Source organism: Pagrus major, chromosome 10, assembly GCF_040436345.1.
Source record: "Pagrus major chromosome 10, Pma_NU_1.0".
Lineage (NCBI taxonomy): Eukaryota > Metazoa > Chordata > Actinopteri > Spariformes > Sparidae > Pagrus > Pagrus major.
Genome location: NC_133224.1, coordinates 15,978,113 through 15,993,643, shown reverse-complemented (window position 1 = coordinate 15,993,643; position 15,531 = coordinate 15,978,113). Strand labels below are relative to the sequence as shown.

At 41.2% G+C, this 15,531-nt stretch overlaps 1 protein-coding gene across 1 annotated transcript in view; it reads left to right on the top strand.

Moving 5' to 3' along the window:
- senp3b (SUMO specific peptidase 3b) overlaps nt 1-15,531 on the top strand; it is a 51,353-nt gene that overhangs the window by 15,236 nt on the left and 20,586 nt on the right. The window contains exons 4-7 of the mRNA XM_073475203.1: nt 502-615; nt 1,011-1,122; nt 6,316-6,463; nt 13,337-13,384. Coding sequence (XP_073331304.1) covers nt 502-615; nt 1,011-1,122; nt 6,316-6,463; nt 13,337-13,384 — 422 coding nt within the window. The remainder of the gene's footprint in view (nt 1-501; nt 616-1,010; nt 1,123-6,315; nt 6,464-13,336; nt 13,385-15,531) is intronic.

Here is a 15,531-nt window from a genome sequence, read left to right as displayed (position 1 = left end):
CACTTCATAAGCCTGTGGCGTTTCGCTGCACCACCTGATTTCATGTGAATGTACCCTTAGACTTTTGATCACTGGTCGGTAAAGACCGATACTGCTTCCACTAATCTGTGATTGGCCCAAATAATCATGATTGGAGCACTCTTAAATAAGGTTGATGTGGATGTTGGATCTAGCCAAAATAAATAGCTGTGTCTAGTTCAAACTTTGTGTGTTAATGGTATTGAATGCAACATGTCACCCAGATCTCACCCTTTTTAAAAAAGCAAAAAACAAAATGGAGTTTATTTTGCAGAGGAATAATATATTGGGCTTTATACACAGTAGTAATAGTTATACTGGGGTGAATTCATGGTTGGTTCGAATCTACACTTGGGATTTGAATTTAAATAGAATGTCACCAGACTTCAGAATTTCCCCAGATTTAAGTGAAAAATATTAACCAACTATAAGAATGTGCATAGAGAAAAAAAGAAGTGTAATTTCTTTTCTTTTCTTTTGCAGATAAACAGATACATGACTGCTCTCTAGACAAGCAAGAGAGCAGAGGGAGACTGGAAGTAGAGGTCAAACCAGTGGAGCTGGCCCTTACTGAGGAACACATGAGCTGTGTGACTGGTATGGATCAGAGGCTAAGGTTATTGGCTCATGTTGGTTGTTGTTCAGATAAATATAAAACTGCTCTTGTTCACAGTAGGTTAGATACATTTTGTCAACATTATAATGTTTACATAATTTGTCATACCTTTGTAATTGACTCTGTATTAACAAAAACAATGTCCAACAGCCACGTTAGGAGTGTTGGGCCAAGACCCAAGCAATGAGTGATTCGTTTTTAGTATGAATCCACATCCATAAATTTGGAATTTTTCAAGATTTTCTTAAGACTGAAAGATAGACAGCAGTTTACTTTTTGCCTTATGTCTTTTCTAGATGCTTGAAATACAGCCTGTTCCGCTTTTTGAGGGTGATTGTATAATTACAATGTCTTTCGGCTTTTCTTCTGTCTCAAGGTATTCTTGAAGAGTCTCTACAACAATATGGCAGTTTGATTCCCATTCATGTGGATGACATCGTGGAGAAGCTTGAGGACATCTTCAGTGAGAACTTCTCACAGCCACACAGGTCAGGATACATTTTTGGTCACTGTGCTGTCAGTATGGATTAATTTATCTATTCTTTTCTTCGTTCACAATTCTATGAAACAGAGAAAAGCAGTTTCCTCACAAATGGTAAAGTTAGTCCTTATCCCCCATAATACCCTCCATCAAATCATTGACTAATCATTTTTGCATTAATGTTGGATTAATAAATATTTACTTATGGAAACAGATGTAAGATTATCAAATCAGTATATGTCTTGTAACATTCAGCCTCGATTGGGGCTGTGCCATATAACCAAAATTTCAAAGAGAAAGTAGCTTGCAATATTTAGCTTTTTGGTTGATGGCAAAAGTGTTTGCTGGAGTAAAATGGCCAAATAGAGCCAAGTCTATTATTTGTTATTACAGCAAATTCTTTATTTGTAGTTTTATGATAGATAAAAAAGAATCCATAAAATTGATTCAGATTGTACATTTGTATTGCATTGTATTTTTGCCGTTCCCTAGTTCAGCCTTTAAAGGTATCGGTAAGCGTAGGTATTTGACTATGTGACAATGAGACTCAAAGTTCAACTTTCAGATCTTTTTCGGAATTGCTTTAAAGGTTTGCCTGAATGGTGTTGCTTTATTTGTCCACCTTAATGCACATACACTGGCTTGCCTTGCTTCTCTTTCTTTCTCCCTCCAAGTATGCGTCTTCTGCTCTGTTGACTTCCTGCATCAGCAGTATTAGTTTTATAAAGTTGCCCAAAAAACTCACCTCACATGTTGGATTTGGATTCATTGTGATTCAGTTTTCACAACAGCAGGTGAGCTGCGTTTTAAATTAACATGGCTGATAGTAGTCCAGCGCTGTGCCGGATCTTCGGTGTGACTGCGGGAAAAAAATTAAATTGGGGTTCACCTAGATCTAACACACATTTCTCTGGATCCAAGAGAAGAGGCCTACTAGCCAATCAGAAGTAGGGTGGGGGCGGGACTTGGGCGCTTCACGTGCTGTCGAAAGTGATCCCCATTCTAATGACGCACCACAACTCACAGGATGGACCGCAGGTTAATGAAAACAGGAGAAGACACCAACGAAGTGGACAAAGACATTAAGAATAAATGGCGCTGGGCGTGGATAGAGGAGGTGGGTAGTGATGGCAAGCCCTTTGGGAGCTGGTGCCAAAAGCTCCGGGAAACAGGGGCATGTTTTTGCATGTTGTGCGCAAGGCGGCTGATCTATGGAACCAGCGGCAAAAAAGTTTTCTCACAGCACGAGTCAGACTCAAGGCATAAATCAGCTGTCTGTGCCATTCAACACACCTCACGTTTGCCGGGGGCAACAGCCACGGCCGATATTCCGCCCTCAATGACTGATCGTGTGGCTGATTTAAAAATTTGTGTCTGCTCCTTCATTGCTGAGCACGACCTGTCATTTAACATCGCTCGACCCCTCGTCAGTTTGTCAAAGAAATTAGCGGAGGATAAAGTCGCCCTCATGCACCTGTCCCTTTTGAGGTAGCATGCTAGCTATTTTATTACACAGAGTATGCTAAAAGCAATGTGACAATATGGCAGATAAGTGGCAAGATAGTTCAAAGGGTTATTTTCAAATAATGTTATATATGTTATGTGTTAAAATGGTGCCGCATACATAGCACCCCCCACCCCTCTCCACCTTCCGGGGCACAGAAAAAAGTTCAGGCTTAGGATTTTTTTCCACTACCAGCCCTGAATTAATGATGCAGTCTATTGAAACTATCGAAACCAGCATGGTACCAAATGACATTGCAACAGAGGTGCATGCAAGATGGCAGCCGAGCCAGTTGCATAGATTCAGGGCTGAGCGAAAAAAAATTTGTTGACATTAATTGATGACTTTATTGAATGCAAACAGCTGGAACTGTTATAGCTTGCCCTTTTTGGTTAAGAAAGCAAATTTGGACTAATTTTTGACATCTTCTGCCTGCCGGTTCAACAATTACAATAAGCAACAACAATAACTTTTGCTCAACTGAGACAAAGTGGATGCTAGCTAACACAGCACTTTCGGCAAATTAAACTATGGCAGATAAAAGGCCACGAAAGCAAGGTGAAAAGATTAACAATGGACTCTCATTCACAAAAGTGGAGGCCTAACTAGTGGTTTCATGGAAGTTGTGAAAGCAAGGAGATACGCACTCATTATACTACTGCAAACCCAAATCCGGAGATTACTCCACTCCCTGATTCAGCACTGTGCACACCTGCCACAGAGAAAGGCTGTTGGCTGAAAAAAGCCTTGCTACACTGATAAAAAAAAATGCTGGTACCATTTGAGCCTTTGAATGAGTCATCAGAGTTTCTTTACAAAGAAGTGCAGGATATAAAAACTGAGATTACAGCAGTCAGGCAAGCCAAGTATGACCACCAGAAAAGAATAACAACAATGGAAGATAAGATGAATAAGATAAAGCGCTATCACAGGAGATGTAACCTGAGGCTGTACGATCTACCAGAGCAGGAGGGGGAAGAAGTGAAGCAGCGTGTGCTGGGCTTCAGCAGAGCTGTCATCCCCACTGTAGAAATGGAGCTGTGCCTTCACATCAACGTAAGTCATTGTGTTGTAAGGAGAGACAATGGCAAAACTCGACTGGTGATAGCAAGATTTACAATCAGATCGACAAAAAAAATGGTGTGGAAGCACGGAAACCGCTCCAATTTCTTCAAAATGAAGAAGCTGAGATTTGAAGAAGACTTCAGCACTAAAGACAAGAACACACAACACGCTTTGGCCATGAATAGTGGAGGCACGTAAGCAGGGGAAAAGAGCCTTCTTCATCGGAGCCCGAGCCATCATTGCTGGCAAAGATATTAGAGAGACTTGAGTTGAGTCAGTAGTGTGATGATAAATCACACAACAGCCTTTTGTGCCTTCATTGAAAACATAATGCTAAGTGATGGAAAAATAGCTCAAATCCGTTCCTTTTTATGTTTTCATTTTCCAACCACAACAACAAAATATTTTCTGCTTTTTCCACTATATTATTATAATCTGTTGTGTGATAAACTCTTTAAAGAAAACGCAATAGAAATTAAAACTGCAAGCAGTGATGAACGGGCCCTCCAAGAGGGTTTTTTGTGCGTCTGGTCATGATACTTATGTGTACTGAATTTCGTTCATGTATATGAATGTAGGAGGTGGGGCTTCAAGTTTGACAAAATGGCCGCTGTGAACCAAAAAGACTGACTTCCTGTTGGACTGAGGGTTTTGGTGCCTGGAGGTATTTTGTGCGTCTGGTCATGATACACCGAATGCATACTGAATTGCGTTCATGTATGTGCATGTAGGAGGCGTGGCTTCAAGTTTGAAATATTCCAGGGGGCGCTATGGAGCCATTTTTTCACTTAACACAGTATTGATGCATAGACCTATTCAGGGAGAACCCCTCTACATGTGTGACCAATTTGGTGCATGATTGTGAAGGATCGAAATTGACGGCACCACCACGCCCACCAGGTACAACACAGGCTGTTGAAAGTATGAGGATGCTACTGAGTGAATGTGAAGTCTGTGGTGTTAAATCTGTAGGACGAGTTAGTTAAAGTACGAGGCTTAGAAATTGGGTTCGTACAGAATGGGAAAAGCCATTAGGGGTCATCGAAATTAACCGCACCACCACGCCCACCAAGAACAATGTAGGCGAAAGCTTTTGACAACTTTTCATCATCAAGGTATGAGGATGATACTTAGTGACTGTGAAGTCTGTGGCATTAAATCTGTAGGACAAGTTAAATAAAATACGAGGCATAGAAATGGGTACCTACAAAATGGGAAAAGCCATAAGGGGGTCATCGAAATTGAACGCACTGCCACGCCCACCAGGAATAACGTAGGCGAAAGCTTTTGACAACTTTTCATCATCAAGGTATGAGGATGATACTTTGTGACTGTGAAGTCTGTGGTGTTAAATCTGTAGGACAAGTTAAATCAAGAACGAGGCACAGACTTTCCGTTGGACTGAGGGTATGGGTCCAAGAGGGTTTTTTGTGCGTCTGGTCATGATACTTATGCGTACTGAATTTCGTTCATGTATATGAATGTAGGAGGTGGGGCTTCAAGTTTGACAAAATGGCCACTGTGAACCAAAAAGACTGACTTCCTGTTGGACTGAGGGTTTTGGTGCCTGGGGGTATTTTGTGCGTCTGGTCATGATACATATGTATACCAAATTGCATTCATGTACGTGCATGTAGGAGGCAGGGCTTCAAGTTTGAAATATTCCGGGGGGGCGCTATGGAGCCATCTTTTCACTTAACGCAGTATTGATGCAGAGACGTATTCAGGGCCAGCCCCTCTACATGTGTGACCAATTTGGTGAAGATGGGAAATTGTATGTTGAAGTTATAAGGACTTCCTGCTTTATGGCGAAGGATCAAAAGTGACCGCACTGCTACACCCACCAGATACAACGGAGGCAAAAGCTTGAGGATATATATATATATATATATATATATATATATATATATATATATATATATATATATATATATATATATATATATGTACACACATATATATATATACAGGTCGAAAAGCTACCTAGTGTTGCTTTAACAAAACAAGCTAGCTTCACACAAAAGGCTAATTTGAAATTTATAATCAAAATATATATTTGTAGAAATAACTTAATATTCATAATTTTTTTGAGGTCATACCACATGATATCCGAATATGGCAACTACATACCAACCGTTAAAAGCGTTATTTTTTATCAAGTTACATATATACATGTAGATACATGTAGATACATGTATATGTATATACACGTGTGTGTGTGTGTGTGTGTGTGTGTGTGTGTGTGTGTGTGTGTGTGTACAACATCTTGGGCCCTTTATTGTGTTCCTTGAGCTGTTCCTGAGCAGGGGGCCACTGCCATCGGGTACACTACCCGTTGTGATGAGGGGGTGTACTTGGTCCACAACAGTGTTTGGATGGGTGGTGCGTGTCAAGTGGCATCCACATGAATGCCAGCACCCAAGGTTTCCCAGCAGAACATCACATTGTGATAAGATGATCAATGTTATTCACGTCACCTGTCAGTGGTTTTAATCTTGTGGCTGATCGGTGTCTATATATGTATGTGTATATGTGTGATTGCAACTAGTGGGGGGATTGTATAACTTGACGCTGTGGTAGTAAATTAATTACTGACTTACTCATGTGTCCATTGTTTTTTGTTCTTTGTAGGAAAGCAGTGGTCCAGCACCTAATACAATCCTTCCAGCGTTCGTCGGGATCAACTCTGGCTAAAACATTCAGGGTCAACTACAAACGCCATGTTCTGACCATGGATGACCTTGGCACTCTGTATGGACAAAACTGGCTCAACGACCAGGTACACACACTCACTGCATATATGTGTGTGTCCAAACACACCCTATATACATAGGGTATATAGGGTATATACATATACATATACCTATAGACATACCCTATATTTTTATATAGAGTTTGCGATTGATAATTTTCAATAAATATGTTGATGTCTTTTTCCTTTACTTTTGTTGAAAGAGCACGTAAGCTTGAGGGGGAAAGAGAGAGAGAGAGAGGGAGGGAGAGAAAGAAAAAGAGTGCACAGAACAAAAAACTGCCCTTCAACTGTTCTGTGTATTATGTTTATGTCCATGACATATTCTACAGATAGACATTAAAACTGTAGTTAAACACTGGAATGATGTCAACATGACAGTCTACAGGAGAATGAAATGAAAAGCAAGGCGTTTTGCTACGCACATGCGCTGCACACACTGCAAGTGTGTTCAGGGTCCTTGTACTAGGTGACCAACGGATTTTCGTTGAGAAATGAGAAAAACAAAATTGGGAAACAATCAGTTTTTTGTTCTAATGATAAAAATCGAAAAAAATTACTATGGAACCCACCTATGTCTGCAATGAAACACCGGACACTCCCCTCCGGAGCATTCAAGTGCTATGATTGGCCAGTCGTCCATGGGCCAGGATTGGCCAGCTGTTCAAGCATTCGGACTGGCCAGGCACCCACATGGCATCATGGGATGACAAGACAAAGCTATAGACTTGTAGGGTTGTACCGATCCGATCACGTGACTCGGAAATCGGGGCCGATCACGCCACTGAAGACTCGATCGGGACTCGGACGTTACGACCCGATCAGAGATCGGTTTTATATATATTTATTTAGTCATTATTTGTATTAGATTGTTGATATATGGGCTATTGGTGATTCAAAATAAAAAAAATAAAATGAGTATTTACTACCACTGTTTACGACATGCGCATGCGCAGAAGACCAGCACGCCAGTTTGTTTTGAAGCGGAGTGGCGAGTTGTGGCGCACCATGTCTGCTGTGTGGAAGTATTTTAAAGTGAGTGACGAGAACGATGCAGTTGCAAACTGTCAGATATGTAAATTTGGGATATCGAGGGGTGGTAAAATATAATAAAAAATAAGGGACACCTTGGATAGTTTTCTTCGATCTTTTTAATTTTTTAAATGTATTATAAGAGTATCGGATCGGGACTCGGTATCGGCAGATACTCAAAAATCAAAGGACTCGGACTCGTATCGGGGGCAAAAAACCCTGATCGGAGCATCCCTATAGACTTGTACTTTAGAAATCATGCTCACATTTTATGATTAATGGTGGACAAAGTACTGAACTCTTCTACTTAAATAAAAGGAGCAATACCATATTTTCTGGGTAAAGTTTTATCTTAATCATTAACATTACATCATAATTTATTTGTTGATTAGATTTTGTATTAAGCCTACTAAACTTTAATTAAGTTATTTATCAAGTAAATGTAGTGGAGTAATCAGTACAGTTTTTGCCTCTGAAAAGGATCAGTGTACAAGTTGGCACAAAATGGAAATACTCAAAGAACATGTACCTCAATACAGTACCACAATAAATCCAAACTGGTGATTTTTTTCTTCATTTTGTGCAACTAGCTCCTCCATAATTGCATTCGCTGAAAATGCGTGCTGGCGCTGATTGATGGGATGGGATGACGGTTCCCGGTTGGAAGATTTTAAGATATCGCCTAACCCTTATACATAATCATCAATAAATTGTTGTAGTACCACCTTGATTGTGTCTGTTGCTTGACTTGATTTGTGATCAACACCCTGTAGGGTTCACACGAGCCGAATTAACACTCTTACATATTAAGGGAGGAGTTCACCAGATTGTTTTAGACAATTCTTTGTTAGGGGTCAGATAGCCAAGCTGCTAGACTCTTAAATCGTATTTTGCTAAAAACTATCTTACAGTGTTTCCCCCTGCGTACAGTCATGATGCACCACTGTTAAAATCTGACCCCCGCTTCTGAGGAGGAGGAGGAGGAGGAGGAGGAAGAGAGAGGAGAGTGTATAGAGGGCTGCATTTTATCTTGGACGTTATATCTTTTTGCACAAGGGATGCTTCATATCTTGGTCAATTAACACACCTGCAAGTAATAGCGAGTAAAACAAAGGAACGGAGAGAACACCATCTCATAACATTAGTGACTTAAGTAAAATAAGATTCTCGCTACTGACGCTTCAGACCAATTCGCACACACACGAGTAAAGCATTTAGAAAATAAACAATTAACTTTACGCGTACCTTATTCTGTCAGCAACAACATTGGGTAAATGTCAACACTTGAAGTAAGCAATGCTGATCACAGAGTCAGGATCAATCCCTCAGAATAATGTTGCCTCCATGAGAGAAACAACATTTCGTTGATCCATGTTGATATAAAGATCGTATGTATTCCGCTGTCAATCAAAGACAATCAACAGATTTCCTCAGAGATATTAATGATTTTTTATACAGGGTTCATAAAACATTACCATGAATTGATGATGACACCCTGTCAAAAGCTTTCGCCTCCGATATGTGCGGTCAATTTTGATGACCCCCTTATGGCTGTTCCCATTCTGACGTACAGAAAAACACCTATGCACACCAAATTTTACACACGCATCACAAGTCACCCACATTGATAATTGATATGGGTCTGGGCCTTTTAAGTTAAAAGAAGGCTCCATAGCGCCCCCTGGAATATTTCAAACTTTAAGCCCCGCCTCCTACATGCACATACACTGAACAAAAATATTAACGCAACACTTTTGTTTTTGCTCCCATTTTTCATGAGCTGAACTCAAAGATCTAAAACATTTACTATATACACAAAAGACCATTTCCCTCAAATATTGTTCACAAATCTGTCTAAATCTGTGTTAGTGAGCACTTCTCCTTTGCTGAGATAATCCATCCCACCTCACAGGTGTGGCATATCAAGATGCTGATTAGACAGCATGAATATTGCACAGGTGTGCCTTAGGCTGGCCACAATAAAAGGCCACTCTAAAATGTTCAGTTTTATCACACAGCACAATGCCACAGATGTCGCAAGTTTTGAGGGAGCGTGCAATTGGCATGGCGACTGCAGGAATGTCCACCAGAGCTGTTGCCCCTGAATTGAATATTAATTTCTCTACCATAAGCCGTCTCCAAAGGCGTTTCAGATAATTTGAAACATCCAAGTACATCCAACCGGCCTCACAACCGCAGACCACGTGTAACCACACCAGCCCAGGACCTCCACATCCAACATGTTCACCTCCAAGATCGTCTGAGACCAGCCACCCGGTCAGCTGCTGCAACAATCGGTTTGCATAACCAAAGAATTTCTGCACAAACTGTTAGAGACCGTCTCAGGGAAGCTCATCTGCATGCTCGTCTTCCTCATCGGAGTCTCGACCTGACTGCAGTTCGTCGTCGTAACTGACTTGAGTGGGCAAATGCTCACATTCGATGGCGTCTGGCATGTTGGAGAGGTGTTCTCTTCATGGATGAATCCCAGTTTTCACTGTTCAGGGCAGATGGCAGACAGCGCGTGTGGCGTCGTGTGTGTGAGCGGTTTGCTGATGTCAACGTTGTGGATCGAGTGGCCCATGGTGGCGGTGGGGTTATGGTATGGGCAGGCGTATGTTATGGACAACAAACACAGGTGCATTTTATTGATGGCATTTTGAATGCACAGAGATACCGTGACGAGGCCCATTGTTGTGCCATTCATCCACGACCATCACCTCATGCTGCAGCATGATAATGCACGGCCCCATGTTGCAAGGATCTGTACACAATTCCTGGAAGCTGAAAACATTCCAGTTCTTGCATGGCCAGCATACTCACTGGACATGTCACCCATTGAGCATGTTTGGGATGCTCTGGATCGGCGTATATGACAGCGTGTTCCAGTTCCTGCCAATATCCAGCAACTTCGCACAGCCATTGAAGAGGAGTGGACCAACATTCCACAGGCCACAATCAACAACCTGATAAACTCTATGCGAAGGAGATGTGTTGCACTGCGTGAGGCAAATGGTGGTCGCACCAGATACTGACTGGTTTTCTGACCCCCCAGACCCCCCAATAAAGCAAAACTGCACATTTCAGAGTGGCCTTTTATTGTGGCCAGCCTAAGGCACACCTGTGCAATATTCATGCTGTCTAATCAGCATCTTGATATGCCACACCTGTGAGGTGGGATGGATTATCTCGGCAAAGGAGAAGTGCTCACTAAGAGACAGATTTAGACAGATTTGTGGACAATATTTGAGGGAAATGGTCTTTTGTAGGCCTGTCACGATAACAAATTTTGCTGGACGATAAATTGTCCTAGAAATTATTGCGATAAACGATAATATTGTCGCTTTGAGACCATTTTTCAACTAATATAATGATAATGGCAAAATAATGCAAGTACACCCTTTCAAAGATCAATAAACCTTTATTTCTAAAGAATATTTAATATTGGAATGTGAAGAAGACATTTTAAATATCCAAAATAAATAAAGATGGAGGTTGTGGCCAAAGCAATTAAGCCATGGCCAGCCAAGATTCCTTATTGCAGCAACAATGTTAGCACTATTGTCTGTAGTGATGTGGAGGTACACGTGATGATGATGACGTATATGTTTTTTTTCAAGGTGTTTCCCCGGTGTTTACCCGTTAATCTAAACATGTACCAGCTGTCTGTTTATAATCATATGGATGCTGTTATAATGTGTTGTGATTGAGATCCTGACCCACCAAACATCCTGGAAAGTGACAAAGTTACGTTTTTCTATAATTTACATAATTACATAATCGCCATCAGTAAACTGGATGCTGTCTGACTATTTCACTGGCGGGGTTCATGAAGTTCACTAAGTCTTGGTCGGGAGGGCTGACCATCGCAGTGATTTTTTTCACCGCGACAAACACTTGGTGAGTTAAAGTTTTTTGCCGGGGACAGACGCTGTTTTTCGGCCAGAAATGTGACGAAGAGTCGGTCGGACCGACAGGCTGACAGACACTTATCCACGAATAACTGCGGTATTTTTTTCCTCATATAAGTTGCCAAAGACACGACCAGTTACTACGTTACTGTTGTTTGGTCCTGTAACGTTGCTTTGTGGGACATTTATCTTTATTTTGTTGAGTGAAGGATCTGTACAGTTATCAGACACCAACACCATCAGATCGACACACCCTCGCTCCGTGCCGCCAGCTCAGTTCGCCAATACTGCGCCGTGATACCTCCGGAGGCGCAGCGAAATTTCACCCCTCGCCACATCTGAAACTTTCACACAAAGGCGGATGCGGAGAATTGGCGCAGGATCCCCGCATGCAAACGGCAGTGTGAATGGGGCTAGTGACTGACACGAGGAAAACAAACAAGCATGCAAATGGAAATTATCGAGGCCAGCAAAATTATCAAGCTCATTTTAATTTATCGTACGATTAATTGATTTATTGATTATCGTGACAGGCCTAGTCTTTTGTGTATATAGAAAATGTTTTAGATCTTTGAGTTCAGCTTATGAAAACTGGGAGCAAAAGCAAAAGTGTTGCGTTTATATTTTTGTTCAGTGTACATGAACGAAATTCAGTATGGATAAGTGTCATGACCAGATGCACAAAAAACCCTCAGTCCAACGGGAAGTTTGCCATTTTGGTTCAAATTTGAGATTTCGCCACCATTTTCACCCATTTTCACCCATTTCTATGCCTCGTACTTGATTTAACTTGTCCTACACATTTAATGCCACAGACTTCAGTCACAAAATATCATCCTCAGAACTTGAAGATGATACGTTATCATAAGCTTTCGCCTCCGTTATACCTGGTGGGCGTGGAAGTGTGTTCAATTTTGATGACCCCCTTATGGCTTTTCCCATTCTGTACAAACCCAATTTCTAAGCCTTGTACTTTAACTAACTCATCCTACAGATTTAACACCACAAACTTCACATTCACTCAATAACATCCTCAGACCTTGAAGATGATGTGTTGTCAAAAGCTTTCGCCTCTGTTACACCTGATGGGCGTGGTGGGGGGTGGTCAATTTTGATCCCTCCCACACACAGATATGCAGAGCTTGTGGAGGCGGACTTATGAAGACAGGCATGTTACATGTCATCATGCTTGCATTGTTTGACAGGGAAGGCTAAAATGCACACTCACAACTTGTAAATCAAAAGTATTTTATTGGAATAAACAATTAATGAAGCCTAAATAAGTAGCCGGCTGAATTGAGTAGCCAATTGTTTACTTTCAGGATGTAGCTCGTTCCTGGCTCCCTGACCCGTCTGTGGCTCAGCCAGATATTTAGCCTGTTAGATATCCAGTGGACATCAGCAACAGGCTTTCCTTGTGCTCCTGGGTGGCATCTTTGAACAGTTTACACATACCAATAATCGTTTACAGGAGCTCGTGCCAATCTGTGTCTGATCGTGGGCTCTTCTGTCGGTGATCATAGCATTGCATAAGGGATTTGAGATACACCACTGGAATGTATCACTGTGCCTTTTTGTAGCCTGTTGCTGTCATTTGAAAATATTTCTAGCGATGTCTATAACAACAACATGATGCCTGTATACTGAGAAAACCTAAATCCCTGCCTAGAAAATTAAGTTGTTCAGCACTGTGAAGCAGACTACTGCATAAAGTAGCTGGTCTTCTCTGCATTCTGATACACACATACGCACGTGCTGGAGCAAAGCAGCAGTCTTTCTTCCTACTAACATCAGTACAGTTGTCACAAACAGGAAAGGGTCTCAGATGGCAGAGATGTTCTTTTGAACAAATAAATTAACTAAATGGGTTAAATTTCACCTATAGTAATTACTGCTCACAGATTTTCCCAGATCTGTCTTTACATATGACATCTTCCTTTGTTGTTATTTTATTCAGGTTATGAACATGTATGGTGACCTGGTCATGGACTCCGTGCCAGAAAAGGTAAGGAAATTATGAGTTGATGAGTTGACTTGCCTTAACAAAGTACAGGACTTGACTTGCTCGAGAGTTGGACTAAATGACTAACATAACATGTCTGGGTATGGGATATAAGCTTTTTGAGACTGTGGCACCCCATAAGGGCAGAATGGTCCAAGATATTGTATCCTGACCTTGTAGAAAAAAATTGGTACTAATAGAACAACGTACTAGTGATAACTTTTGTGCAGCTCAATCCAACACCTTTTATGTATGAAGTGTGAAGAGTTTAAAAAGTTTTGGACTAAATGATGGGAAAATGTCATTGAACAATGTGTAATCATCATCATCAAAGGATTCCAGGGAATAAATGTTTTTTTCTGTCGCATATGGTAGGAAGTTAAATTGATCAAAGTTGGTAGTGGTTGGTAGTATGGTTGTAAATTAGGGCTGTTATGTAATTAACATCATTGGAGAGACAAAACAACCCCTGCATAAGGAATGGCACAACACAGGAGGGCCAACTCCTCAGGTCAAGACTCTGTTGTCCATTTACATCTGAAGGAGAAAAATCCATCCTTTGAGGACAACAATGTTCACATCTTGGCCAGAGAAAATACAGATGGTTTTAAAGAGGAGTAAAAGTATCCATCTATGTCACACTGGAACAACACAGTGAATGTCTTTGAACAGAGGAGGTGGCCTACGACACCACCTATCACCCACCTACAATGCAGTACTGAGTTCCCTCCCCAGACAGCTGACCAACCATTTATACCTTGACTCACCTAGCCATAGCGACCCCACATGAAGGCTGGTTGGTTCAACAACCTACAAGTGGCCCTAAAGACTCCAAAATTCAGTGTTCACACATGTCCTTAATGACTCTGTAAGGACACTCCCACACAGAGTTTAAAAGCCTGCAACTCCCCTCCAGTTAGAACTGAAGAGCCTCTTGGATGAGAGGTGAAGTCTTCAAGAAACTGAAACAAGTCCAGTTGCCTACGATATAGCACTTAGAATTAACATGACCTGGATGACTGAGAACCTTCACCAACATGACCTATAGTTTTCCCAGTAAACACACCACCCCCTTTAACTGTTGCAGTCCCTCCTGACTGGTCAGCTGCTGCTATTCTTGAGCTCTATTCCTCCCCTAGAGCTGTTTTCACTGCCGGAGTGTCTCTGGAAAGTGGACAGGCTGAATATCAGAAGGGCCGACTGCCCCTCCACAGCCCAGTGGCAACGCTGCCTTGTCAAAACCAAGTATGATTTAAGATCAGTGTGTATAGAGAGGCAGTCCTCCCTGCACACACAGCCTGCCCACTCTCCCAAGCCCAAAGACACAACTTTGAACTCTGTGTGTTTTGAAGTGAAAGTACAGCTGGCAATCCACACAAAACTGCCAGCAACACAAACAGGCCAGTGCACATGTACATTAAGTCATGTTTACTTTCCGTCCACACCAGAGCATAGTGTGTTAGCCTTATCAACACGTGTTTCTGTTAATGGTAATTGGACTTCTAATGTAAAATGTTTCTTCATCGCCACCATCTTAAAAGCAGTTTATACACCACTGTTGCTGTGAACAAAACATTTCACCATGTGTCATTTAATGTTAGGGTTAAATGGGAATGAGAATGTTGTTGTTCAGCCGCTTTGCATCATATGTTTATTTTAAATGGCCATGTATGAGAAACAGAACTTGGCTTAGAATAATGTTGGAGTCTTTTGTTACAGTCTGTTACTGTTGTTGCTGTCTGTAAATCGTTTCAACTATTTTACTAGAGTTGCTATGACATACGAATAATTATTGATAGTAATTATTAAAATTAAAATAATCAAATCATTAAACGGGGCACCACCCTGGAATCAGGGACAGATAACTAGACCAAAAACTGTCTCAAAAGAAGGGTTCACTTTAAATATAAATATTTGTAAAATATTTAGAATTAAAGGAACAGTGAAGGAAATTAATCTGAGGACTGACCATCACAACCAGCAATTACCACAAAACATATGCACAAAATAATCACAGAAAACTGCTCTGTACAATATAATATAATTTATAAATGCTAGCAAATTGATCAAATCAATAATACCTCAATCAACAAAAATCCATCATTCAACTACAGCAGCTAAGCAGCTACTATGAAACAGACAAACTCGAG